The sequence below is a fragment of the Phocoena phocoena genome, chromosome 15 (assembly GCF_963924675.1).
Source record: "Phocoena phocoena chromosome 15, mPhoPho1.1, whole genome shotgun sequence".
NCBI lineage: Eukaryota > Metazoa > Chordata > Mammalia > Artiodactyla > Phocoenidae > Phocoena > Phocoena phocoena.
The window spans coordinates 28,744,334-28,770,032 of NC_089233.1; the positions used below are offsets into that span (position 1 = coordinate 28,744,334).

The window sequence follows — 25,699 nt, forward strand, 5'->3', positions numbered from 1 at the left end:
CTTACACACTGGGTTCTGGTTTTCCAGTCCTCGGAAGCTTTGAAGCAGCAAATGGAGGAGCAGGATGGGGGCTGCCAGCAGCCTGGGGTATCACAGAACCGCAAGATGCTGACACAAGCATTTCCCTTCCTCCCTCCCTCCCTCCCTCCCTCCCTCCCCCCTCCCTCCCTCCCTCCCTCCCTCCCTCCCTCCCCCCTCCCTCCCTCCCTCCCCCCTCCCTCCCTCCCTCCCTCCTCCCTCCCTCCCTCCCTCCCTCCCTCCCTTCCTTCCTTCCTTCCTTCCTTCCTTCTTATCCTCCTTCCCTCCCTCTCTTTCTCTCTTCCTTTCTTTCTTGACTTTAAGAAGGCAGAGAGAAATAATAGGGGATCATTTTAGAAAATGGTTAAGAGATTTTCAGGGGAGAGATATTGAAAAAGGGGCCTCGATCAGAATGAAGCAACACCAGAAGTTATGAGACTGGAGTTTTTGTTGTGTTGAGATGTGATCTGGGGAGAGGACCCCTTGGCTACAGGTCTTTGGGCCTTTGATGTGTGTTTATACTGATGGGGAGTTGTTGGATGGCTTCTGCTGTGGTTGCTTTCTCCTGGTATTCTAGGTTTTGAGGCTTATTTTTAGAATCTGAATTCTCCCTGGCAGGGGTTGAAAACTTTGGGGGGCTTTTCAAGTCGCTTTTGGGCTGCTGGTTAATGAAACAGAACCTGCGTGGGGGTCCCTCCCCAGAAGGTCCAGCCTGGTAGCCTGGTCCCCACCTCACCAGGGCCAGACTCTTTGTTTTTTTTTTTTCTTGGCCATGCTGTGTGGCCTTCGGGATCTTAGTTCCTCGACCAGGGATAGGACCTCCTCCCCTTGCAGTGGGAAGCGCGGAGTCTTAACCACTGGACCGCCAGGGAAGTCCCAGGGCCAGGCTCTTGATGTAGAAAGTGCTCCTGTAACCCGACCGCACCCTCCTGGCCAACCACTGCTCACGCCCCCACAGGACACAGGTGTGCCTGCCTCTGTGTCTTCTGCCACACTGTTCACCCACCTCCTGTTCTGCCCTCGCCTGTGTCCTTCTCTTGTCTTAGACCCTCCACTTGCCTTAGAATCTGGGCTGTTTCCCCTTTGCGTTTGCTCCCATATCTCCCCATGTTGGTTAACTTTGCCTCCCTAAATGGGTTCCTTAAGCCCAGTGAGGGAGGGTCCATACCTCCCCAATCCCACATCCGCCATCAGCCTTCAGAACCTCCCGCCTGAAAAATGGATCATAGCGTAAAATGTGAAGAGAAGAATTTTATTTTGGCCAATAGGATGTTGTTAGTACAGATTTGGGGCTGATATAGCAGAAACGGTGGAGTGCACATCTTTTCACCAAAGAGAAGTAATCAGTAACTTTAATGATAACGTCATTTCACCCAGAGGTGGGAGGACAAGAGAGACCAACCTGGGGAGGGCAAATATGGGTTTGCAGAAGAGGCTCTTTTTCCCCATTAAAAAAAAAAAGACGTTTTGGGACTTCTTTGGTGGCGCAGTGGTTAAGAATCCACCTGCCAATGCAGGGGACATGGGTTTGAGCCCTGGTCCAGGAAGATCCCACATGCCAGTTGCAGAGCAACTAAGCCCGTGCACCACAACTACTGAGGCTGTGTTCTAGAGCCCGTGAGCCACAATGACTGAGCCTGCGTGCCACAACTACTGAAGCGCACGCACCGCGATGAAGAGTAGCCCCCGCTCGCCACAACAAGAGAAAGCCTGTGCACAGCAACGAAGACCCAATGCTGCCAAAAATAAATAAACAAATAAAATAAATTTATTAAAATAAAAGGTTTAATGTATTTTATTTTTAATTTCATTAATTTTAAAACTTATTTTATTATAAATACATCATAATTAATATAAATAAATTATAGAGTATAGAACTGTAAAATTTTTAAGTTATAAATATGTTTAACTTATTAATTTTTTCTTAATTTAATTTTTTGATTTTGTAATCTTGCTATGGCTCAGTATACAGAAGATCAGCTTAGGGTATAAGAGTGAAAAGCATTCATCTGGCTGCATCCTCCAGTGCACCTCCCCCCTCTGCTTACAGGCAACCACTGTTACCAGTTTCTTTGTTTCTTTTTTTCTTCTTTTCTTTTTTTTTCTTCCTTTTGGCCACATCATGCAGCAGTGAAAGCGCTGAGTTCTAACCAGTGGACCGCCAGGGAATTCCCAGTTATCAGTTTCTTGTGTATCCATTTGGAGGCATTTTATGCATATTTTACAAAGAAATACATATATCCTTCTTCCTTGTACCCAAATGATGGCCTATGACAATAAACACCATTTGGGCTTTTGTCATGCACTGATACATCTCGGAGATAACTGCGTTTCTGCACATAAACTTCCTCATTCTGTCTTTTTTGTGGCTGCGTTGGGTCTTCGCTGCTGCGCGCGGGCTCTCTCTAGTTGCGGTGAGCTGGGGCTACCCTTCGTTGTGGTGCGCGGGCTTCTCATTGTGGTGGCTTCTCCTGTTGCGGAGCATGGGCTCTTGGGCACGCGGGCTCAGTAGTTGTGGCACACGGGCTTAGCTGCTCCGCGGCATGTGGGATCTTCCTGGACTAGGGCTCGAACCTGCGTCCCCTGCATTGGCAGGTGGGTTCTTAACCACTGCGCCACCAGGGAAGCCCCCTCATTCATTCTTGATGGTTGCATACTATTCCCTTGTGTGGATGCGCCATAACTGGTCTACCCAGGCCTCTGCTGATGGACAATTAGGTGGTTTCTGGCAACACTGCAGTGAGTACCCTTGTGTGCTCATCATTTTGTCACTGCACCCAGGCATGGGGTCAGCTCTGATACAGATTCCTAGAGGAGGAATTGCTAGGTTAAAGGACTCATGCATGTTAAATTTTGGTAGATGCTTCTGTTGTGTGAGACTCAGGTTACCTTCCTACCGGCTCTGGGAGAGAGGCCTGTTCAACCACGTCCAGGCCAGCTCTGTGTACAGTCAAACATTCTGCTCTTTGCCGGGGTGAAAATGGCAAATCTAATGATGGGTGAAAAAGATCTGGGTATCAGTTGTGGATTTTTTTAAACACAGCCCTTTCATTTAATTAATTTATTTATTTAATTGACGTATAATCGATTTACAATGTGTTAGTTTCTGGCCTGTGACAGAGTGATTCAATTATACATATATATACATATTCTTTTTCATTATGGTTTATTACAGGATATTGAATATAGGTCCCTGTGCTATACAGTAGGTCCTTGTTGTTTATCTATTTTGTGTATATTAGTGTATACCTGCTAATCCCAAACTCCTAATTTATCCCTCCCCACCTTCCCCCTTTGTTAACCATAAGTTTGTTACCTCTGTCTATCAAACCTTTCATTTTAGAATAGTTTTAGATATACAGAAAAGTTGCAGAGCTGGTGCAGAAGTGCCATATGCTCCATCCAGCCTCCCCTACTGTTAGCATCTTACGTCATCAGGGTGTATTCACCACAACTAAGAAACTGACATTGGTAACTTCCTGTTAACCAAGCTCCAGACTTTTTGAGTGTCACCAGTTTTTCCAGTGGATTCCATTCCAGGGTCCAATCCAGGATCCTACCTTTTGTTCGGTTGTCACCTGTCATTCTCCTTTGGTCTGTGACAGTTTCTCAAGCTTTCCTTTTTCCATGACCTTGGCTGTTTTGAGTTCTGGCCTGGTCCCCTGTAGAAAGTCGCCCAATTTCGGTTTGTCTGAGGTTTTCTTGTGATGAGCCTGGGGTCAGGGGTTTTGGGGAGCAGGACCACCAAGCCAGAGTGCCCTTTTCACTCCGTCAGATCAGCAGGCGCGTGATGTCCACATGACTCCTCACTGATGATATTAAGCTTGACCATCTGTCTCTGAGTCGTTTTAACTGCATCTCCCTGCTTTAGAGAGAGACAAGCATCTTTCTCTATGAAGACTGGCTTGGCTGGGGTGGGGTGGGGTGGGGGGGAGCTGTCCAGGGGTGGGTCGTGGTCAGCATGATGGGTGTGGGGTTGAGGAGTTCGGGGGACCGTGGGCATTGCGTGCAGACCCCCGAGTCCCCGGGGACCTGCTGTGGACGGGCTGACGGGGAGGCACAGCCCCTGAAGGTAGAGGTGCAGGGCCAGGCCAGTGAGGCAGTCCTTCCAGAGGAGATGCCAGCAGCCTTGGGAGAAGAGGACAGGAAACGGGAAGTGGGCTTGGAGGGGTCATGGCCAAGGGAGGAAGGAGGCTGGTGGTCAGGGGTGAATCCGTGGACACGGAAGAGAAGCAGGGAGCCAGAGGGGCTGAGGACCCAGACTGAGGGAAGACAGGGGTTTTGGGTTTTACCTTTTTTTCACTTTTTTTTTTTTTTTTTTTTTTTTTTTTTTGCGGTACGCGGGCCTCTCACTGTTGTGGCCTCTCCCGTTGCGGAGCACAGGCTCCGGACGCGCAGGCTCAGCGGCCATGGCTCACGGGCCCAGCCGCTCCGCGGCATGTGGGATCTTCCCGGACCGGGGCACGAACCCGTGTCCCCTGCATCGGCAGGCGGACTCTCAACCACTGCGCCACCAGGGAAGCCCCTTCACTTTTTTTTTTTTTTTTTTTTTTTTTTGCGGTACGTGGGCCTCTCACTGTTGTGGCCTCTCCCGTTGCGGAGCACAGGCTCCGGACGCACAGGCTCAGCAGCCATGGCTCACGGGCCCAGCCGCTCCGTGGCATGTGGGATCTTCCCAGACCGGGGCACGAACCCGTGTCCCCTGCATCTCAACCACTGCGCCACCAGGGAAGCCCTGGTTTTTACCTTTTAATAAGGAAAGATTTGAACCAGCCTAGAGATCCGGAGAGAAGCCAGCTGAGAGGGCAGGGTTGGCAGGAGGAGTCATTGTTGGAGCAAAGTCCCCCAGACGTGGTGGGGTGTGGCGGGGTGGCCACACTTGTGGGCTTTAAGTGGAGTTTGAACCAGAGAAGGACTCCTTCAGTACCGAGGGTGGGTGGACAGATGCCTGGGAGCTGGGGTGGGAGGTTGAGGGGCTCAGGTCTCTGATGGGGGGCACCCACCATGGGAGGGGGAGAGCCCCCTTGGGAGTCTGCAGGGCCAGAGGGGGATTGGGCAACCTAGCTAGGAGGGGGCAGGTTCGTTTGCTCTGGCTGCTGTAACAAATTACAAGCCTAGTAGCTGAAATAACACGTTTATTATCCTACAGTCTGGAGCTGAGAAGTCCAAAATGGGTGACACTCAAGGTGCTGCATTCCTCCTCGAGGCTCTAGGCCGGAATCCATCTAGCATCCGCCTGCATGTCTTGGTTCATGGCTCCGTGGGCCAATTTCAAAGCCAGTGGGCCTCTTCTCTCTTTCAGGCCCTCCTGCTTCCCTATTCTAAGGACCCCTTGTGGTTGCCTCAGGCCCACCTGGATCATCTCCTCATCTCAAGGGCCTTAACTTCATGACAGCTGTAGAGTCCCTTTTGCCATTTAAGACACGTTCTGGGGATTAGGGTGTGGACAGCTTTAAGGGGCATTATTCTGTCTATGCACTGCAGGTGGGGCTGGGAGGGTCAGACTGTAGGGGGTTTGGACAAACAAGTAAAGGCGCGAAGGTAGAGGCCTCAGAACGGGGGCACGTGATGTGATGGGGTCTGTGCTTGGGTCCTCCTGCCTCCTGGCAGTGAGACCTCTTGTGTCACTGAGGGCAAGTGACCCCTCCCCGGATTTTACTCTGCTTCCCTGTAAGTAATTAGAACTAATGCTTTCGTAGTGACCCATGTGCCCAGTGTTCTGGGCACATCCAACTTGCAACACTGTGAAGGTGTGGGTATGATTGTTAGCCCATTTTCCAGATGAGGAAACCAAGGCACAGAGAAATGAAGCAACTCACCCAAGTTCACACAGCCTAGACATGGCAGAGTTGGGATTTGAACCAAGGAAGTTTGGTCCCAGTTACTGCTGTTAAACATTCAACCAACCTTAAAATCCTATCGTCTTAATTTTCTTTGGGCCTTTTTTGTTCCCCTCTCTGTGCCCCATCTGCTCACATTCTTCCATGTCTTCTCTTTTCTCCAAATCTCTGTTGGGTATTCAGCAGGCCAGGTCGTGGTCCACGTCATTCCTACTGACCCCTGAGAGGTGGGTGGTGCCCGCCCATGCTTGTAAGTGACAGGCATCACACACAGGTGTTTCTGAAGACCCCACATGCAACCGTATCTTGGGTACCAGGCAGAGACATCCCACCTGTAACATTTCTGAGCTCAGTGGCCATGGCCTTGCTGCTCCACCAGGTCAGTTCCTGATCAGAGTCGCCTGTGAAGCCCATGTGTCTTGTACAATTGCCCAAGGAGAATTCTCAGCATCGGGCATTACCTCTCTGCCCTCCTCCTCCTTTGCTTTTGGACCCTGCCTGCCTGTCGGTCATTTCACCAGAAAGGATTGGGAGTTGGGAGAAAAAAGTCACCTGAGACTCCTTAAGCCCCTCATCTGCCAAGAGTCCCCGTTCCATCCGTGCTGGTTGTAGGTAAGCACTGAGGGTGGAGATGCTGCACAGGTGTGAACTCCGTCCCCCCACTTCCTGTCCACGCGTGTCAGCAGCTGCTCATGCTTACGGCATCTTGGGGTAGAAGCTCGTTAGAGCCTCCGAATTTTCTTGACACCCATGAAAAAAGATTGTCATTTTTGGAGAATGGTTGACACACCATCCACGTAGAACAAGTGGCTTCAGAGCCATGCCAAGGACCAGGTGATGAACATGGAGTGACAGGTGTTACTGAGTTTGGGCTGGTGGCAGCGAGGAGCCTGCTCATAAGTTCAGATCTTGGACGGATGGTGCAGCCGCAGGAAGCACCTCCTTCTCACTCTCTTCTGAAACCCCAACAAGGACCAGCAGTGGTTGTCGGCAAAATTCAGGGGCGCCTTCTGCAGAGCCCGGGGACGAGCAGCCTCAGAAACTTGCATCAAAGAGTAAAAATAAACCGATCTTGAAGTTTAGAGACTGTGGCTTTTTTTTGTCTCTGATTTTGTCTTGTTTGTGTTTACTTGCCTCCACGCTTCCCTTTTCAAGTTCTTTCCACCCACATCTTTTTTTTTTTTCCCCAAAGGGTGTGAGGAGAGCCCTTCTTTCTTTTTTTTCTTTAATTAACTTATTTATTTATTTATTTTTGGCTATGTTGGGTCTTCATTGCTGCGCGTGGGCTTTCTCTAGTTGCGGCAAGCGGGGGCTACTCTTCGTTGCAGTGCGCGGTCTTCTCATTGTCGTGGCTTCTCTTGTTGCGGAGCACGGGCTCTAGGTGCGCGGGCTTCAGTAGTTGTGGCTCGCGGGCTCAGTAGTTGTGGCTTGCAGGCTCTAGAGCACAGGCTCTGTAGTTGTGGCACATGGGCTTAGTTGCTCCATGGCACGTGGGAGTTTCCCGGACCAGGGCTCAAACCCGTATCCCCTGCATTGGCAGGTGGATTCTTAACCACTGCACCACCAGGGAAGTCCCTCCACCCACACCTTGACCTTCTGCCTGGACATCACAGGGTGCCCTGCTGAGAAATACCATTCTCCCCAGGGAGTTCTGGAGGAAACAAAGGATTCCAGACCAATTAAGTGATTCCAGTTCTGGAGCATATTTGGCCAAACCCTCATGTTACCTTGAGCTGAACTGCGAGGCCATCTGTTATTGAGACCTGTTGTTAGTAACATTTCCTATTAAAAAAAAACTTCATTTTTGTCAGATTCTAAGTTGAGGCTCTTAGGGTAAGACCCTCCCATTTATGTCTGCTTCCAAATCTTGATGCCATCCAAGATGGGTCTTGGTGTCCTTTTTACACATAGGTATCATTTTCTCCAAACATTTGTGGAAATATCGGGGTGACCAAATTGTCTTGGTCTTTGCCAGGGACTTTCCCAATTTAGGTACCAAAAATCCTGTATCCGGGAAAATCCCTCTTTCCTGGGCGAACTGGGACAGTGGGTTACCCTATGAAGCACCCATGATGTTTTGAGCTTAGTTCTAGGTGCTAGGGATGCAGATTTTAATAATTTCAATCCCTGCCCTTAAAGGGCCCACAGACTGGTTAGGAAGACGTCTTAGACGAGAAAGGTGCCCTGTGACAAGTACAGCAGAGAAACATATGTTAATGACAGCTAGCACGTGCTGAGGGCATATGTGTCTCTCGTTGCTCTGGGTCCTTTTCGCAAGTGGATTCATTTAATCCTCCCAAGAGCCTCATGAGGAAGAAGCTGCCAGTGTGCTTATTTTACAGATGGGAAAACTGAGGCACCAAAGTCATGCCCAGGGGAACTTTGATGTGACCACAGGCTGTCTGGCTCCAGACCCTGCACCCTTGATTTCTGCACTGTGTAGAGAGAGGTTCGGGAGGAATTAGTTCTCCTCTGGGAAAGCCAGAGATCACCTCTTGGAGAAGGTGGCAGCCAAGCAGGGATATGGTGGGTGAGAGGAATTTGCAAACCCATAGGGAAGGAAGGAGACAGGGGGCAAAGAGGAAAGAGCACGCTTGGGGCATGTTTGGGGACATCCAAGCCAGGCTGCAGACACATCAATTTGCAACTGTGGTGGGAGGTGAAGTGAGAGGCAGGGTGGGGAGTTAGGGGTTCAACGTGTCCTGGGAACCCCCTCCATCCCAGGCAACTCAAGACCTTAGGTCACCTTAGTCGGGGACACGTTGGCCGGTGTCAGAAAGACCCCAGTGGTCTCAATTTTAGGTAAACGGGCCACTGAATGCATTGAACTAAGGCTAGTGGTGGATTTGGAGACTCAAATTGCAGGCCTTGGCTTGTGATATGGAGACGATAGATAAAAGATTTCTAGCACTGCTTTTATCGTTCTTTCTTTTTTTTCTTTTTACTAAGGTAACATTCACCAAACATAAAATTCACCATTTGAAAGTGTACAGTTCAGTGGCAAGTAGTACATTCATAGTGTTTTGCAACCATCACCTCCATCCAGTTCCAGAACATTTTCATCACCCTAAAAAGAAACCCCGTACCTATTTCCTCCCAGTACCCTCCCCTCCCCACCCCCAGCTCCTGCACCATTAATTGGTTTTCTGTCTCTGGATTTACCTATCCTGGACATTTCGTATAAATGGATGGAATCATACAATGATTTTGCGTCTGGCTTCTCTCACTTAGGATCATGTTTTCGAGGTTCATCCCAGCGACGTTTTGGAACCGCTGTATCAGTGATCGAGCTGGTCGGCCAGCCATCTCTAGGCTTCCCGGAAGTCAGCCCCCTGCCTCTGAATTTAGGATTCCAGGCAAACGCTGCCAGGTTGGGACCCCAGGTTATCCAGTGAACAGTGGTGCAGGCTCAGACCGAGTACGATGACTCCCAGAGCTTGTGTGAGGGCCCGGAATAGCAGCTCCACCGGGGTGTTTCCGGGAATTCTAAGACTGTTTAGGCCGAGTTTTTTTAGGAACAAATCTGTTGCTGCAGGTGACTTGGAGTTTTTTTCCCTGTGTCTCGAGGTTTCAGGATCAATTCATTAATCTCAGCTCAAGGCGCGAAGATCACTGCGCCCACCGGCGTGGCTCCTCTCCAGGATTTTGAGGGCTTTTTGCGACAGTCTTTCAACAGCGATATTAAAAAGCCTGCTCTGAGACTCGGTTGGCATGGCCTTTGCCTTTTCTTCCCTGGGAGCTGCAGCAGGTGGCAGAGATAACCCAGCCTCCCACTGCTGCTTGAAGCAAATGTGGCATCTCAGAAGTTCTGAGATCTCCCCTTCATTGCTTGTGTCCCCCAGATGAGCAGGAATTGCTCTGTGGATATCTAACTTTGGCTGATCACTGACCTCCTGAACCCCTGATTCTCATTAAAGAAGTAGATCGTTTTGAACTGCAAAGTCCTCATGACAAAATTAGTTGGAGTCCATAATGGGCAGGTAGTTTTTTAAATCTTGTCTTGAGTGTGTCGTGTGAAAGTCTGTGTATATGCATCTTCACGGGTGTTAGGAAGGCAGAGAGAAAGGGGGTGACCTGTCGCCTTGGGCTCAGATATGTTGCTTCCACTGAGAATTGATTTTTCCTTTCACGTTTCATTGGGGGGGGGGGCAAAGTGTGCAAAACGAGTTGCTGATTGTGTCTGGATCTCCCAGCCTGGGAGGTATTTTGATGAGTTCTAAAGAGCTCCAGAGTCTGAGGGGCATGGGTTCAAACCACTCCATCTGTGTAAATTTGGATAAGCCGCTCAACCTCTTTTTCATCTGTGAATCGGGTTGATGACAACAATAATTTCTGACTCAGTGGTGTGGGAATGACATGGGATGATGCATGTAAGGGCGTGAATTACAGGGCCCGCTGCGGTAAAGTTAAGAGCCCGTTACGGTTCATCTTAATGCAGTTGTGAATCTGGGTTGGGGTGCGGAGTAGCAGTTGTGAGATGAGTAGTAGATTCTGATCAGGCCAGGACCTCTGGACTCTGAGATAACAAAATAAGGTGTAAACAGTCTTTGGAACCCCTGAGCACCCTTTACTTTCTTCCTGGAGTGACAACCCAGCAGATTCAAGACCCAGAGGAGTGATGGGTGCAGGAGGAAGTGGATGCCAGCCCAGCCCTGCTTGGCCCCAGTACAACAGAAGGAAGTATCCCTCCGTCTGATCACCCTACCCCTGTCCACCTCCCTCCCTTGTGGCTCATGTGATTAAGTTGCGAGAGGGCTGGGCATGCCTGGAAAAGAACATGCAGATGTAAGGGATCCCTAGGACTTGGTCCGTAAAAGGTTAAAAACTGAGTTCGGACAATTGCGTTTATGACACCAAGAAAGGAGGAGTCATAATTTAGAAATACTCAATGAACAAATGTGGGTGATTGGCGGAACTCATTGGGCCCAAGTACCTCTTACCAAACAGTGAGTTCTCACTGGGGATCCAAGGGAATGAAAATTGGTTCTTGGGGGAGGGGAGAGGTGAAAAAAATCTGAAATATTACAGTGGTGTGTGGCCCTCCAAAACTCAACCCTGCCCAACAAAATCTTATTTCTTAGTATTTAATTTTTCTTGTTAGGTAGAAATTAAATTATATTCAAGTTAATTAATTGAATTTAAATATAATTTAAATTTTTCCTTGGGGGCCAGGGGTAGGAGGGGAAGGAGGGAGGCGGCTGTAATGAAAACAAGATTGGGAAATCCTGTTTTATACTCAGTTCAGTGAATGAGCTACTCCCAGACTTATTCCCGTAGGCCTGCCCAGGAATAAATATCCGTGTAGCCCTCACTGCCCATTTAAGAGAATATCTTTCACCCAGCGAATCGTTGTCTCAGAACAAGGGATGTTTTCAGCTAGGGACCCCAAACTTCCAATTGGCATATTTACGAATGAGAGAGTGGGGCCCAGGATCATGCAGCTGGTCATGGGCCAACTTCCAAGTCCAAGCCTGGTTCTTTTTTATTCAGTTCTTTACTGATTGATTGATTGATTGATTGACTGTGTTGGGTCTTCGTTGCTGCATGTGGGCTTTCTCTAGTTGCGGCGAGCAGGGGCTACTCTGTTGCGATGCGCTGGCTTCTCATTGCGGTGGCTTCACTTGTTGCGGAGCACGGGCTCTAGACGCACAGGCTTTAGTAGTTGCGGCACACGGGCTTCAGTAGTTGTGGCTCGTGGACTCTAGAGCTCTGGCTCAGTAGTTGTGGCGCATGGGCTTAGTTGCTCCGTGGCCTGTGGGATCTTCCTGGACCAGGGATTGAACCCGTGTCCCCTGCATTGGCAGGCAGATTCTTAACCACTGCGCCACCAGGGAAGCCCACCCTTGTTCTTCTTGCATCAGGAATGCATCTCTTCATGCATCAGAAATGCCTCCTTTTCCTTTTCTGTAACCAATGGTCACGATTTGGCTACCTAACATTTGGCCCCAGTGCAGCGTGGAAAGGCAGGGCCTCTGGTTCGAGAAGTATTTGGAATTTCAAGATGGCGGCAGCATTCAACGGAGCTTGGGGGGCTCTTCTGCGTGTAGGGCCCCGTGGGCCTACACGGGTCACATGCCCGTGAGGTCAGCCCTGGTCAAATTTTCCATATTTAAAAAAAGGGGTTTGGAGTGCCTCTCTCTGCATTTGGAAGGAGCTAATAAGAGTCATTATGAGATGGTGGAAACAGAAATCTCCAGCCCTTAACATTTCCTCGATTCCTGCGGGGGCAGGTGGAAGGTGGGTGGAGAATCGCCTTCAATGTGTCCTTTTCAATAGACAGTCGAGAAAAGCCACTCTCAGGGGCTTAATAAGAAAGTTAAACAACTGGGGAGGGAGGAGGGAGACCCCCTTGTTTGTTCCTTTATTTCCCCCCACAAAGCTCCCCGTAACTGTGGCAACCTGGGTTCTGCAGAGGCTGCACCCCAGCCACCCAGGGCCACCAAAGGATTCTCAAGGCTGTGCTTTTACGTGGCAAAACTGTGGCTTTTCTGTTTTGTTAAACTAAAAGACACTTTCCCGTGGTTTCCAGTTTGTCCCAGAAAAACGGGTCACAAGTGTTAGATGGAATTGTGCTAGTGCCTTAGCACACAGGCGGCGGCTCTGGAGGGATGCAGGGTTCTCTGCTGACAGTGGAGTGTGTCTGTGTGTCTGTATCCACATGTGTGTCTGCCCTTAAGAATTTCACATTGTGGGGGTGAGGAGGGGAGTGTGGAGGCCAGTTGAGCAAATCCTTTCTGGAAGGGTGGCTTAGTGGCTGGCTAGGTGGGCCTCCTGCCCCTGGGGGAAACCAAATTAAAAAGAAATGGGGGTGGGGAGAGAAAAGAAAAAAGAGAGGGAGAGAAATGGGATTGACTGAAGTGGCATTTCCTGGCCTGGGGCCTGGGGGAAGGCAAGCTGTGGAATTTATTTAGAAAGATTTCAAAGCAGCTGGTTATATGTTTTCTTTCCCTCCCTCCCTCCCTCCCTCCCTCCCTCCCTCCCTCCCTTCCTCCCTCCCTTCCTTCCTTCTTCCTTCCTTCCTTCCTTCCTTCCTTCCTTTCCTTAAACCATTCTAGACTGTTGCTCTTGTTCTTTTCAGAATTATGAGCGTGTTTATGTGTCTGTTTGATCCAAAAGCAATGTTCCCGAGAGAGAGTGTCCTGAAGTTCCAGAAAATAGGATGTGACCACAAGAAAGATGATGATGGTCAATTAAAACAGGGGCAGGGGTGGGTAGACATTAATTTCCAGAACCAGAAGCTCAGGCCCTTCCTTCCTTTAGATGTCTTGGCAAGAACCCCACCTCCCCCCAGCTTCCTAACACCTGTGTGTTCGCTCTCAGCAGCACAATTCACAATCTCTGAGTTTCTTCCCTTTCGGAGGAGAGAAGCAATGGTTTGACCCGAACTATTTGCAGAATTTGGGGCACCCCAGGACCTTCTGTTTCCCCTCCCGAAGCACTCTGTTTGCAACCACAGCAAACTGTGCTATTTTAGGCTTTCTGGACGCATGGTGCTTTCTGCTCATGTGGGTTTTTTTATATGACTCAGTTTTCATAATAAATCGTGTTGGCAGCTCTGGGTCTGCCTTTCCTGAGACAGGAAGGGACAGTGAGTCCTTGACGTTCTGCACGGATGTAAAATACCCGGGAGCACGAGGCAGCCGTGTTTCCCCCAGCTGAAGTCTCCTCCAGCCCAGTGCACGGATGTGGGGAGGTCTGGGGCAAGCCGGGAGGGGACAGCAGCCAGCGTTGGAGGTGAGCCTGGTAGAGAGGCATCCTGGGGCCGATGTTTGTGGCCCGTCTTCCCTCCTACTTCTGCATTTCTGTTCCTGTGGGTGAGAGGAAATTGACACAGTTATATACCTTAACCACTTTTCACAGTCAGTCTGTTTTAAACCCTGAGCCTGTTTTCACAAAGATGTTCTGGGGTCAACCCCCCACTGTAGACTCCCCCCATCCCTGGGCCTTCCACCCCCACACAGGGGCCTTCCGAGCTTTGCTTCTTGTTTCCTTTCCAGACCTTCTGCTTCTTCTACCCTGTCTAGGGTTGAACCTTTCCTTTTCTCGGTAACCTTCCATGGTTCCTATCCCATAGAACCAGAAAGCGAGCCACATAGGCAATTTAAAATTGTTTAGTAACCACATTTTAAAAAGTAAAAAGAAACAAGTGAAATGAACTGGAACAACATATTAACTCTGGCTATCTAAAGTATTATCATTTCAATCTAGAGTCGATATAAAAAATTATGAACGAGGTGTTTCACGTTAACATTTAAAAAATGTTTTGAAATCCAAGGTGTATTTTACGTTGACATCATATCCCAAATTGGATGCTAAAATTTTATCAAAAACATTTGATCTCAATTCAGAGTTCCTTAAATTTGCTGTTGAGAAAGTAGATTCGCATACCCTAGGAGTCCCAGACTTACATAAAAATGTTCCAGTAAATGAATTGTGTATTTGATTTTCTTTCTTTCTTTCTTTCTTTCTTTTTTTTTTTTTTTTTCTTGTGGGATCTTAGTTCCCCAACCAGGGATTGAACCCAGGCCCTCAGTGGTGAAAGCACAGAGTGCTAACCACTTGGACCGTCAGGGAATTCCCTATATTCGATTTTCAATTTAAATAAATATAATTTAACAATTCAGTTCCTCGGACGCATTTCAAGTGTTTGGCAGTGTGGTGTGGTTGCTGGCGACCGTATTGAACAGCCCACATAGAGACCATCTCCATCCTTCTGGAAAGTTTCCCTTGGACAGCCCCAGGCTTATAGAATGAGATCCAAACATCTCCATAGGACTTCCACAATTTTCTAGAACCCAGCTCCAACCTATCTGGCTTTATTTATGGATTTTGTTTTATGCATGGTCATCTTCCCATGTCTCTCTTTCCACTTTGAAAGCCCTTTCATCTCTTCCCCCAGAGAAATCTCCTCTTTCGGGCTGGGCTGAAAGGCAGAGCGTCCTTGAAGGATTCTCCCCTTCTCCCCGCAGCAGAATGAATCGATTCTACTTCCCACGGGATCTAGAAGAGGAGGCATGGTGCGTGGGAAGCAGCACAGGCCCGGCCAAGCCCCCGGACTGTGGCTCGCTGCCCTCAGAGCTCCGTGCTCCGTTTCTCCTGAGACAGGTTTGAATGGATCTTCTAATGCAGCGTTAGCCCTGCCCCGTTGGAAAAACAGAAGCAGACAAAGGACGGCACTGTGTCCTTCTCCAGCTGCCCGGGGGCTGCCGAGCATGGGACCGCAGACAGGAACACACCCTGGGTCCAGGCCATGTAATTCTAGGCGGGCATCAGTTCTGCAGGGAAAAAAAAAAAAACGGTTCTTTGCCCTCACAAAAGGAAATATGTGCCTGGCTGCTCTGATTCTCACTTTTCAAAACGAGAACTGGTTGGTTTGTGTGTCCCTGTGTGTGTTTACTTTTTAAAAACTATAGCATATATACAGAAAAGGGCACATAACTTAATTGTACAACTCGAATTTTCACAAAGTGGACATTCCTGTGTAACCACCCCCAGATGAAGAGAACATGACTAGACACCCTCACCCACCAGCCTCTTCCAGACTCTCCTTCCCCTCCCAAGAGTAACCGTTTTCTTAACTTATACCCCCAAGATTCCTTTTCCTGCTTCTGGACTTCGGGTACATGGCATTCACCGTGTGGGTTTCTTGGCCTCTGGCTTGTTTTGCTTAGTATTTGCCATAGTTTGTGGTTGGCTTTTGAAGGCCTTTGTCTTTTCCGGTCACTTGAAACACTGTTAGTAAAAACTGCAGCGGTTAATTTTTTAAAAAAAGATTAAAAAAGGAGGAAAGAAAAGAAAAGAAAAAACACTAGATATGAAAGATAGGTCTTGGTTGGGTGATGGTTTCAAGTGTGAAAAAATTTATGTTCACATTTGGCGAATGTTTGCCCAGGGGATTTGGGTAATTTTTCTCTTGTCATCATCTACCTTCTTTCTTTTTTTTTTAAATGGAAATGCAAAGGGTGAGCAATACCCAAGGCAATCCTTTGTTTTCTTTTGGCCACTCGACTCAGCATGTGGGATCTTAGTTCTCCAATCAGGGATTGAACCTCTAGTGGAAGCTTGAGGTCTTAACCACTGAACCACCAGGGATGTCCCCCTACCTTTTACCTTTATGTAGGGAATCTCTTGTTAAGGTTCTCATTCTTGGGTCTGGAAGGGATGATGTTAACTCCGTTTCTGGCTTTTGGACAAGACTGGACACAGGTCATTTCCTAATTGTCTGTCAGTTAGAAAATGAAAGAAATTCAAAAAGATACATGTACCACAATGTTCATTGCAGCACTATTTACAATAGCCAGGACATGGAAGCAACCTAAATGTCCATCATCAGATGAATGGATAAAGAAGATGTGGCACATATATACAATGGAATATTACTCAGCCATAAAAAGGAACGAAATTGAGTTATTTGTAATGAGGTGGATGGACCTAGAGTCAGTCGTACAGAGTGAAGTAAATCAGAAAGAGAAAAACAAATACCAGATGCTAATGCACATATATGGAATCTAAAAAAACAGTACTGATGAAACTTGTGGCAGGTCAGGAATAAAGATGCAGACGTAGAGAACGGACTTGAGGTCACAGGAGGGGGAGGGGAAGCTGGGACTAAGTGAGAGAGTAGCATTGACATATATACATTACCAAATGTAAAATGGATGGCTAGTGGGAAGCAGCCACATAGCACAGAGAGATCAGCTCGATGCTTTGTGACGACCTAGAGGGGTGGGATAGGGAGGGTGGGAGGGAGGCTCAAGGGGGTGGGTATATGGGGATATATATATATAAGTATAGCTGATTCACTTTGTTGTACAGCAGAAACTAACACAACATTTTAAAGCAATTGTACTCCAATAAAGATGTTAAAAAAAAGGATTGAGAGTGGAAAAGAGAGATGGGGAGATGTCAGTTGAATTTTTTTTTAATTAATTAATTTATTTATTTTTGGCTGCATTGGGTCTTTGTTGCTGCACAGGGGCTTTCTCTAGTTGCGGCGAGCCAGGGCTACTCTTCGTTGCGGTGCACAGGCTTCTCACTGCGGTGGCTTCTCTTGTTGCGGAGCACGGGCTCTAGAGCACAGGCTCAGTAGTTGTGGCACACAGGCTTAGTTGCTCCGCGGCATGTGGGATCTTCCTGGACCAGGGCTCGAACCCGTGTCCCCTGCATTGGCAGGTGGATTCTTAACCGCTGCACCACCAGGGAGGCCCCTGTCAATTGAATTTCTGATCTGGTGTCTTCTGGTTTTACTTTAGGTAAAATGTCTGCTCCAGGATCCTACCAGGCGGCTGCTGGACCTTCCTCGGTGCCAACTGCGCCCCCATCCTATGAAGAGACAGTTTCTGTTAACAGTTACTACCCCACACCTCCAGCACCCATGCCTGGGCCGGCCACGGGGCTCATGACGGGCCCAGATGGGAAGGGCATGAATCCGCCTGGGTACTACACCCAGCCAGTGCCCGTCCCCAATGCCAATGCAAGTACGTACGGCCTCCCGGGCCCCCTTACCTCTCCTTGGCCCTCAGCCCTGGGACTCCGGAGAGTGGCCGTAGTGACTGTGCCCCAGAGTCTAAGCAAAGTGCCAGTCAGTCCAACTTTCCCCCGTGTCCTGAGATTTCACATCTAGTCTTGGGTTCCCTGTCAGTGAGGCTTTGGCTTTTCCATAATAAAGCACAGTTGATGAACTTTCCCACGTCCACTGTAAACTGAGCCTCTGGTGCTTCTCACAGAGGCACAACGAACCGTCCCAGAGAAATTTGGGAATGGGAGTTTGCTTTTGGGGGCTCCTGCCCTTCCTGCTGAGGCTTGGCGGGAGAACCCCTGCCCCGAGGCCAGGGCTGGAGTAGGAGAGGGAGAGGATGCAGCCGTGAGTGAGGAATGGGTGAGCTGAAACCCACCCCCAGCCCAACATTAGTGCAGGTGACTCCCCTGCCCTCCAGCAACTTCTTCATGTCCTTGCCCTCTGGTACTTCCTGCTGCCCATCTGCACCCAGGTATGTAGCTGATTCAGTATTACAGGCAGCTCAGAGAGCGCACCCGTGAGACAGACTGCCTGGGTTCACCAGCCTCCTTGTGCCTCGGTTTCCCCATCTGTAAAATGGGGCCCATCAAGTACCTACAACGGGCGGCTGTTAAGATTAAGTAAGGTTCCATGAGTAATCATTGGAGGAGTGTGAACTATTGTTGTTGTGCTCAAGTGACTTTGACTCCTTGAGATGGACGAGGGCGAGATCACGACTTCAGACTCTTTTAGGTCACACTGATCCCTGTACCCCAAATAACCCTTACTAAAATGTACGTGTAAGTGCTGAATTGTGCTTTGATGCTGCTTTTCTGCAGGGGGCGGGGGTGGGGGTGCTTTCTAGATCTTTCTGGGAATATTGTCTGGTTAGCTCTGGGTAACAGTTCATGTCCCCTAATACATAGATCACAGAAATGGCATCTCAATAACATAAAAACAGAAAAAAGTCACTTTGACAGAGCTACGAGCTTAAACAACTTTGCCGAAAACCAAAAGAATGTGCTAAGCTCTGAGGGCTTTGTGATTTCCATCACCCTAGGTGCTCTTCTAATGCTTGTGGATGTCCGCGCGTGTTTTTCACATAGTTTTCTCTTTTTAGCATGATTTCATATACCCACTGCGTGTATCAGTATGGTCCCCCGACTTGTAAAGAACTGGGCCAGTATCCCCTGGCTTGGTAAACGCCAGCCTTATTACTGGGCATTGGAGTTTGCTAAGGAGACCGTGTGAAATGCAGGCTTGTTTATGGAGGATTCACTCTGTACCAGGCACGGGGTGAGGTTCTTTACTGCCTTTGTCCCATTTAATCCTAGCGACAGCCCTTATTATTCCATTTTTTTAAAAACAGCTTTATTGAGATAGGATTCCCATACCATAAAGTTCACTCTTTTAAAGCATACGATTCAGTGGTTTTAGCATATTCACAGAGCTGTGCAACCATCAGCACTAATTCCAGAACATTTCCATCACCCCAGAAAGAAACCCCCGTCACCCTCCATCCCCCCAGCCCCTGGCAACCACTAATCTATGGATGAAGAAAATTGAGGCTAAAACCCATCACATCACTGTTTCTGAAATTACCATCTGCAGACCACCTTTGTAGAACCACTCAAGAGCTTAAAAAGCAGTTTGGGGACCCTGCCCCAGACTTGCCGAATCAGACGGTCTTGAGGGCAGGACCAGGGAATCTGCATTCTTAATAAGCTCCGCACTTGAGTCCAGAGACAGTTGAGTTTGAAAGCCTGGCGGAGCTGGGCCAAATCTCCTCCAGAAACACACAGTCCTTTCCCCCATCTCGTGTGTGGAGGTTTCCAGAGCCCCTCAAGTGGTAATTCTGGAAATCTGCCACTGTTTTCTTCCCTTTTTGTCATTTTTCTCCCTCCTCACCCATCCCCAATTTTTTTTTTATTGTGGTAAAATAACACATAACATAAGATTACCTTGATTACCTTAAGCACTTCTCAGCGTACAATTCAGTGGCATTAAGTACGTTCACATTTTTGGGCAATCATTACCACCTTCCATCTCTTACATTATACAAAACAAACTCTATACCCATTAAATGGCAACTCCCCTTCACTCCTCTCTCCCAAGCCCCTGGCACCCACCATTCTACTTTTTATCTCTATGAATTCAACTACTCTAGGTGCCTCCTATCTGTGGAATCAACAGTATTTGTCTTTTTGTGACTGGCTTGTTTCGCTTAGCCTGATGCCCTTAAGGTCCATCCATGTTATAAGATGTGTCAGAATTTCCTTCCTTTTTAAGGCTGACTAATAACCCGTTGCATGGATGGACCACATTTTGTTCATCCATTCATTTATGAATGGACGCTGGGTTGCTTCCACCTCTGGGCTCTTGTGAACAGTGCTCTCCTGAACACAGGTGAGCAAATATCTGTCGAGATCCTGCCTCTACTGTTTTGCATTTAATGAATGTCTTCCTCATTTACTGATTGGCCGGTTTGTTCTGTTCCTTCCGTCAGTTGCTGTGCAGACAGTCTACGTGCAGCAGCCCATCTCCTTTTTCGACCGCCCGGTCCAGATGTGTTGTCCTTCCTGCAACAAGATGATCGTGACTCAGCTGTCCTATAATGCCGGTGCCCTCACCTGGCTCTCCTGCGGGAGCCTGTGCCTGTTGGGGTAAGTCTGAGGTCCACTCAGACCCCGGGCTCTCCCGAATTCCTCTCTTGTAGGATTTCTCAGCCTCAGCACCTACTTCTGTGTTGTGGGGGCCTGTCCTGTGCCCTGTAGGATGTTGAGCAGCATCCCTGGTCTCTACCCACTAGATGCCAGGAGCTCCCCTGCCCCCGTTGTCATAACCAGAAGTCGTGCCCAGTTGAGAACCACTGCCCTCGAGCATATCAGCCCCTGGAAGCTGCTGTCCCATCCTTTCTTCTCAGACCACTCCCTGCGTGTAGGGACAAGCATAGCAGCCATTTGTATCTGTGTACAGCGATACCCTTGGGGATTTCTTTTTGTAGAATTTCATGACCTAATTAATAATGTTTGCTTGACTCTAAGAGAAGCTTTAAACAATCTGTACGTTAAAATATTTTATAGTCATCTCTTCAAAATTTCTTATCCTTTTAGGACCCCCAGTAGTTTTCTGTTGCCTACACAAGGAGAATGTGTAAATAAATTTATGTCTGTACCAAGGGTATTATGTTGAAAGAGATAATACTTTCTGTTCTGGGAGAAAGTTGAGGAAGCACCATTTAACTTTTTTTTTCCAAACAGATAAAGGCAGCCTCCTTATTCCTGGCCATGCAAGTCACTCAGAAAACCATAAGTGTTCTGTTTTCTTCCTCGAAGGCAACCGTGTTTGTGGGTTTCTTTTCAGAGGCCCTTGCCTGGCTCTTTCCTCATTATCTGCTCATGACTTAGGTGGAGGGGGAATCATGGTTCTCTTCCTAATTTTGAAGAGAGGCTCAAAGCCCCTGAGAGCTTAATTAACTTTCTTGAGGACTTGCATTCAGAGGGGAAGAAAGGAGACAGAAAACATTACATAAAAACTCATCGTCCTTTGGACTTTCCTGTTAAAACGAACTTTTGTCTTTGAAATCAGGGAAGGACAAAATGGAAACTTTTATCGAATATTGGCCTCTCGCTTTCAAATTGAGGCAGCTTTTTCTATCCGTTCTTCTTTTCTTCCTTAAATGCAGTACTGTGTGTTCAGATCCTGCCTCTCACAGCTGTGTGGCTCTGGGCAAGTGACTTCACCTCTCTGTGCTCCAGTTTCCTCATCTGTAAACTGGGTTGTACTAACGCCCACCTCCGGGGGTGTTGAGGATAAAGTAGGTGGCTGTGTGTGCATCGCCTCTTGCAGCCATGCCCACACTTGTCAGGCGGGAGGATAGGATGATCTCTAAATGCACTGGCTGCCCTTATTTGAACTCAGGTAAGCTTAGGCAATAGGAAATTCCATTCATGAGATAGTCTTCTCTTCAGGATATTTCCTGATTCTGCTTTATATAAATCAGTGTCTTCCTGTAAAATGTTGATTTTTTTTTTTTTTTTTTTTTAAACTATGTTTTTTGGCAAACTTTGGTTGTAAGGCTGTGGGGTGTTTTCTGACACTGGCCAAGCCTCCAGCACCAGCTGCGTGTCAGTGTTTCAGTTCAGCTCTGACACTACCTGGAGTTGCAGACCCCACAGCTTAAGGGCTCAGTCCCACAGACTGCCCCCCACTTCAGATGCCAGGCACAAGTCATAGGTCCCCTGAACTTCTGACTGATCAGGGGTCCTGCTGTCCCCTCTTCGGGTTTGATCATATGCTAGAATGAATGGCTCACAGAACTCAGCATGGCACTTTACTTACATTTACGGGTTTATCATACAGGAGACAGACAGATGGACAGCTAGGTGAGGAGGTAACAGGGCGAGATCCAGATAGGTCCTGAGTGCAGGGGCTTCTGTCCCCTTGGAGTTGGGGTACACCACCCTTCCGGCACATAAATGCCGGATTCACCAACCCAGAATCTCTCCAAATTAGCTGTTCAAGTGTTTTTATAACCCAATCGTCATCCCCCCATTCCACCCCAGAGGTCTGTAGTTGAGGTTGAAAGTTCCAGCCCTCTAGTCACTTGGTCTTTCTGGTGACCAGCCCATCCCAAGCCTGTCTAGGGACCCACCCTAGTCACCTCACTAGCATAAACTCAGGTGTGATTGAAAGGGCCTCTTTGTGAGTAACAGAAGACACTCCTGTCACTCAGGACGTTCCACGGGTTTTGGAGCTCTGTGCCGAGAACCAAAGACCAAATCTATTTCTTCTTGCACCTCAGGCTGTATGGAGGTCCTGCTTGCGTGCGCTGATGATGGATTATGTAGGTTAAGAGACGTGATTTGTGGAAATTTATATGATTGTTGCTGTGAGAAGCAGGCTGTCTGTATGGAAAAGTGGTCAGTCCAAGACAGGAGTCAGCAAACTACAGCCCCGGGGCCAAATCCAGCCTATTGTAAGTTCTATTGGAACAGGTGACGCCCTTTATTTACGGATTATCTGTGGCTGCTTCATGCTCCAGTGACAGAACAAGACCCATGTAGCCTGAAATACATACTCTGTGGCCCTTTACAAAAGAAATTCACCGATTCCAATCTAACACTTTGAAAGATGCCTAAGCGTCCCAAGACTTGATAATACACGCAGAGCAGTCTGTCTGTGGGAGCAGCCTTGGCAATGGCAGGGGTCTTAGTTCCCCAGGGCTGCCATAACAAATTACCACAAACCTGGTGGCTTAAAACAATAGGAATTTATTCTCTCACCATTCTAGAAGCCGGAAGTTCAAAATCAAGATGCCATGCTCCTTCCAAAAGCTCTAAGGGCAGAATCCTTCCCTGTCTCTTCTAGCTTCTGGTAGTCCCGGTGTTCTTTGGCTGTGGTGCATCACTGCAGTCTCTGCCTCTGTCTTTACATGGGCTTTGTCCCTCTCTGTATTTCTGTGTGTCCTTTTCTCTTCTTATCAGGATCCCTGTCTTGGAGTTTAAGGAGCCCACCCTCATAATCCAGGAAGATCCCATCTTGGGATCCTTAATTACATCTGCAAAGACCCTTTTTCCAAATAAGGTCACATTTATAGGTTCCAGGGATTAAGACTCCGACATATCTTGTTGGCGGCTGTCATCCAAACGACTACAGTCTGTAGCGCTCTCCACGTGTGGCCTTTTTTGTTCTAGGTGCATCGCGGGCTGCTGCTTCATCCCTTTCTGTGTGGACGCCCTGCAGGATGTGGACCACTACTGTCCCAACTGCAAAGCTCTCCTGGGCACCTACAAGCGTTTGTAGGACTCAGCCAGACCTGAAGGGAGCCGTGTGCTGCAGGAAGGCCTTTCCGACTCTCACCCAGCCCCACCCCTGGTGAAGGCTCCATTTTGGTGGTCTCATCTCTCCAGGGTCTCCACCTTCGTGTCTTCTTTTGGGGGGAAAATATCGCAAAAATAACACACCTCCAAACCCCAGAAATTGCTGCTTGGTGTCGTGCACAGGACATGCAAAGACATTCTCCTTGAGTGCTGGTTCAAGGGTTTCCTGCCTCCCCGTCTGTGACCCCAAGTCATCCCATCCAGCTGTGACCATTGTCCTGAGTATCTTCTGGTGATTTGCCACTGATTTTTTGGCTTCAGTGGGCCTTTCTCTTGGTGGTCTCAAACTGAGAAGCCCCAGATTGCCTTAGTTTTTAAACTGTTCTGGCCCTAGTACGGCTGAACCAACCTTTAGTGCCTACCGTCCTAGCCATCTGTTTCCACTTCTGATGACAAAAATCTTGCCTTACAGTCTAAGGGCTTGGCTCTCAGATTCTGTAACTGCAGGCCTTTAAATAGCACACAAATTCACTTTAATTTCTTAATTCGTTTTTAAGTACAGGGAGGGGTTATTCACACCCATCAGACACATAGCCATGAGGTCATAAACGCAGGCTAGGAATAGAAGGCTGGATCTTTTCGCTGATCCGCTTTCTTTGGACCAGATCCTCAGCCACTTTCCACAAAGAGCTTTTTTTTTGGTAGAGGGATTGTTTGTATTAAACAGTTTTTGTGACCTCCTTTTGGTCTTAAACACCTTTGAACATAATTTTGAAAGGAGGGATTTATAGAACCGTTTTCCCTAACCATATGTATGACTGGTATCATTCTCCCATTTGCCAATGCACTCTCACTTTTTTTTTTTTTCCTTAACAGAAAAAGTAACGGGGATAATTTCATCTACTGCCTTTACTTGGGTTTAGTGTGGTTCCTAAAGACCTCCATAATGGAACTCTTAAAGCGGGTCCCCTTTTGGGTTCCTGGTGGATATTTGGAAAGACGAAGGAAAGCGTGTTTGAGCACGTCTGAGTATCGTGGTGCTGAAAAGTGTGGGGACCTGACTGTTTCAAAGGCATCTGAAGTCTGGATTTTATTTTTCAGAAATCAATTTGTTGTATAACATCTGAAGACATGATTTCTAGGACTGAAGCAGCAAACCAGAGTTCTCTGTGCGCTGCTGTGTCATCTTTGAAATCAAGACAAAGCCGGGCTCGACTTTCAAGAGTCCCCATTTTGATACTAAATAGGCACAGGGAATGCATGTCAATAATATTATGTAGAAATCAAGCCTAGATCGAAAGTCTGTATATTGGTTCAAAATTATAGTCATAGCCCATTGATCCAGCTTATTCATTTGATGTTTCGGAAGTTCCAGTAATTATTTTTGCAATGACTATGGATACTACATAGTACTTTGGTGTTATCTGCTTTTCAAAAATAAAGTCTTTTGTTCACTCTGTGTTCATCAATTCTTACGGTGTGAAGAAAGGTCTCATGTTGTGTTTCCAGCCGTTGGTACAAAGAACCCTTTATTTGTTCCATAACAGTAGAAAATCCTTCATGATAAAAACTACAGACTTGCTGAATATCCCCCGATGTCGAGATGACCGATGTTGAGTTGGGTGGATAGCTGGCGAGTCATATTTGAACATTAGGCTGTTGGAACCCAATAGGCGTCATCAGTGGCAGCAAGCCATAGCTTTCAAGTTTTAATAAAATGCACAGAAGAAAGCCGTCCTCATTCATGCTCTGAACAAAACATGCTTTGTTAATTGATCCGGGTAGATGTGAGATGCTAGAAGGAGGGCATTGTAACTCGCCGGGAATATGAATGTCATCCTCTTTTCCTACCTGGTGATAAAGCTTCATTTTGGAAGGTGCCGGAAAATCATGCCACCTTGGTGCGACTTTGTCATTTAAACCCTAACTTCTGGTCTTAAAAAATTGCCACTCAGCCGATCCTGAGCATGTGTTTTTCTTGCATTTGACAAAATTGAAGGCCATGCATATTTAGCAGTTTTGCTCAGATGGTGGCATATAAATGGTCTCAAGCTGTTATCAATTACATATGCAGAGTCTTCAAAACAAGAGCCCTATTTCGAGGACCGTAACATACATATATATATAATATATATATATATATATATATATATATATATTCTGGGAAACTTTAAAAATAACATCAGATGCCTGGAGCATGAAGTGTTCGTCAGATATTCTATTTTATTCATTGAAATACGGGCTTATTCATATATTTTTACAAATTAAAAGGCTCTTTTGTTCTTCCCCTGTTTGTTGGGGACTTTGGAGTTTGTTGCAAACACTGAATCACATTCAATTAATGCGAGAGCTTTATTTTATATCTACTTGGACCTCAAAGAAGAATATTTACCAATTTCAAACCCAAAATGGCCGTACATCTTATACACTGTTAGTCCATCTAGGCCTTGTACACATACAAATGTTGGTTTGTGTCTTGTTATCAAAAAGAATTCAGTTTTTGCATCTGTTTAAGCCAACTT

At 47.5% G+C, this 25,699-nt stretch overlaps 1 protein-coding gene across 1 annotated transcript in view; it reads left to right on the top strand.

Annotated features, from left to right (window-relative positions):
* The window catches only part of LITAF (lipopolysaccharide induced TNF factor), a 29,887-nt gene extending 6,622 nt beyond the window's left edge, over nucleotides 1-23,265 (top strand). The window contains exons 2-4 of the mRNA XM_065893100.1: nucleotides 17,111-17,335; nucleotides 19,862-20,018; nucleotides 23,052-23,265. Of these exons, the coding sequence (XP_065749172.1) occupies nucleotides 17,116-17,335; nucleotides 19,862-20,018; nucleotides 23,052-23,160 (486 nt within the window). The 5' untranslated portion in view covers nucleotides 17,111-17,115 and the 3' untranslated portion in view covers nucleotides 23,161-23,265. The remainder of the gene's footprint in view (nucleotides 1-17,110; nucleotides 17,336-19,861; nucleotides 20,019-23,051) is intronic.
* The last annotated feature ends 2,434 nt before the right edge of the window (nucleotides 23,266-25,699 follow it).